The sequence below is a fragment of the Mandrillus leucophaeus genome, unplaced genomic scaffold (genome assembly GCF_000951045.1).
Source record: "Mandrillus leucophaeus isolate KB7577 unplaced genomic scaffold, Mleu.le_1.0 Scaffold882, whole genome shotgun sequence".
Taxonomy (NCBI): domain Eukaryota; kingdom Metazoa; phylum Chordata; class Mammalia; order Primates; family Cercopithecidae; genus Mandrillus; species Mandrillus leucophaeus.
This window is the reverse complement of record NW_012109608.1, coordinates 356,478-357,996: the sequence shown is the minus strand read 5'-3', so window position 1 is coordinate 357,996 and position 1,519 is coordinate 356,478. Positions and strand designations below refer to the sequence as shown.

The following is a 1,519-nucleotide window of genomic DNA, read 5'->3' as shown; positions in this document are numbered from 1 at the left end:
CTCTTACAGTTTTAGCTACCTGGGATGTCATGCAATACTATACATTTGTGGTTGCCCTTGGAGTGAATTGATGAGAGGAAGAGAGAACAACCATATGAATTCCTTTTGCTGATTCCTCTGACTAGTAAGACAAGTTTTCTCTGGACTTTTAGATGCTCATGCCAGGGCTGCCACCACTGCTACAGCAGGGCATCTTCCTGGTTCAGGTTGGCCTTAAGGGAGAGGGAAAAAAGGGAGGGGGAATGATATGGTTTGGCTGTGTCCCCACACAAATCTGATCTTGAACTCCCACGTGTTGTGGGAGGGACCTAGTGGGAGATAATTGAATCATGGGAGCAGGTCTTTCCTGTGCTGTTCTCATGATAGTGAATAAGTCTCACGAGATCTGGTAGTTTTAAAAAGAGAAGTTCCCCTGCACAAGCTCGCTCTCTTTGCCTGCTTCCATCCATGGAAGATGTGACTTGCTCCTCCTTGCCTTTTACCATGATTGCAAGACTTCCCCAGCCATGTGGAACTGTAAGTTCAATCAAACCTCTTTCTTTTTTAAATTGCCCAGTCTCCGTTCCAGACCCGCGCACAGAGCTCTCAGCGCCGCTCCCATCCACAGCCTCCCGCGCCTCGCTCAGCTCCAACATGGCAAAAGTCTCCAGCCCTACAGAAACTGAGCGGTGCATCGAGTCCCTGATTGCTGTTTTCCAGAAGTATGCTGGAAAGGATGGTTATAACTACACTCTCTCCAAGACGGAGTTCCTAAGCTTCATGAATACAGAACTAGCTGCCTTCACAAAGAACCAGAAGGATCCCGGTGTCCTTGACCGCATGATGAAGAGACTGGATACCAGCAGTGATGGACAGCTAGATTTCTCAGAATTTCTGAATCTGATTGGTGGCCTAGCTATGGCTTGCCATGACTCCTTCCTCAAGGCTGTCCCTTCCCAGAAGCGGATCTGAGGACCCCCTGGGCCTGGCCTTCAAACGCATCCCCTTTCCTTCCAGCCTTTCTGTCATCATCTCCATAGCCCACAAATCCCCTGAGCCCAGCATACCAACCACCTCATGCAGGCCCCACCTGCCAATAGTAATAAAACAATGTCACTTTTTTAAAACATGAAAAAAAAAAAAATTGCCCAGTCTCGGGTATGTCTTTATTAGAAGCATGAAAACAGACTAATACAAGGAAGGATGTCTTAGTCTGCTCAGGACCTTATAATAAATTTCCATAGGCTGCATGGCTTAAAAACAATAGAAATTTGTTTCTCATAGTTCTGGAGGCCAGAATTCCAAGATACAGGTGCCAACATGATCAGGCTCTGGTAAGGGCCCTTTTCTGAGCTGCCCACTGTAGACTTCCCACTGCATGCTCTAACGGTGAAAGGAGCAAGGCAGCTCTCTTGGGACTCTTTATTTACTTTTTTTTAGAGACGGAGTCTTACTATGTTGCCCAGACTGAACTCAAATTCCTGGGGTCAAGCCATCCTCCTGCCTCAGCCTCCTGAGCAACTGAGATTACAGGGGTACT

General features: G+C 47.4%; 1 protein-coding gene across 1 annotated transcript; it reads left to right on the top strand.

The window, feature by feature from the left end:
* Nucleotides 1–567: 567 nt before the first annotated feature.
* On the top strand, nt 568–1,123 carry LOC105531400 (protein S100-A11). The gene has a single exon (XM_011969324.1). It carries the CDS (start codon nt 634–636, stop codon nt 949–951), a length of 318 nt encoding a protein of 105 aa, XP_011824714.1. The 5' UTR covers nt 568–633; the 3' UTR covers nt 952–1,123.
* The last annotated feature ends 396 nt before the right edge of the window (nt 1,124–1,519 follow it).

What these genes read in the sequence shown, in the direction of transcription:
- LOC105531400 (XM_011969324.1), top strand. Translation starts at nt 634, where the DNA reads ATGGCAAAAGTCTCCAGCCCTACAGAAACTGAGCGGTGCATCGAGTCC.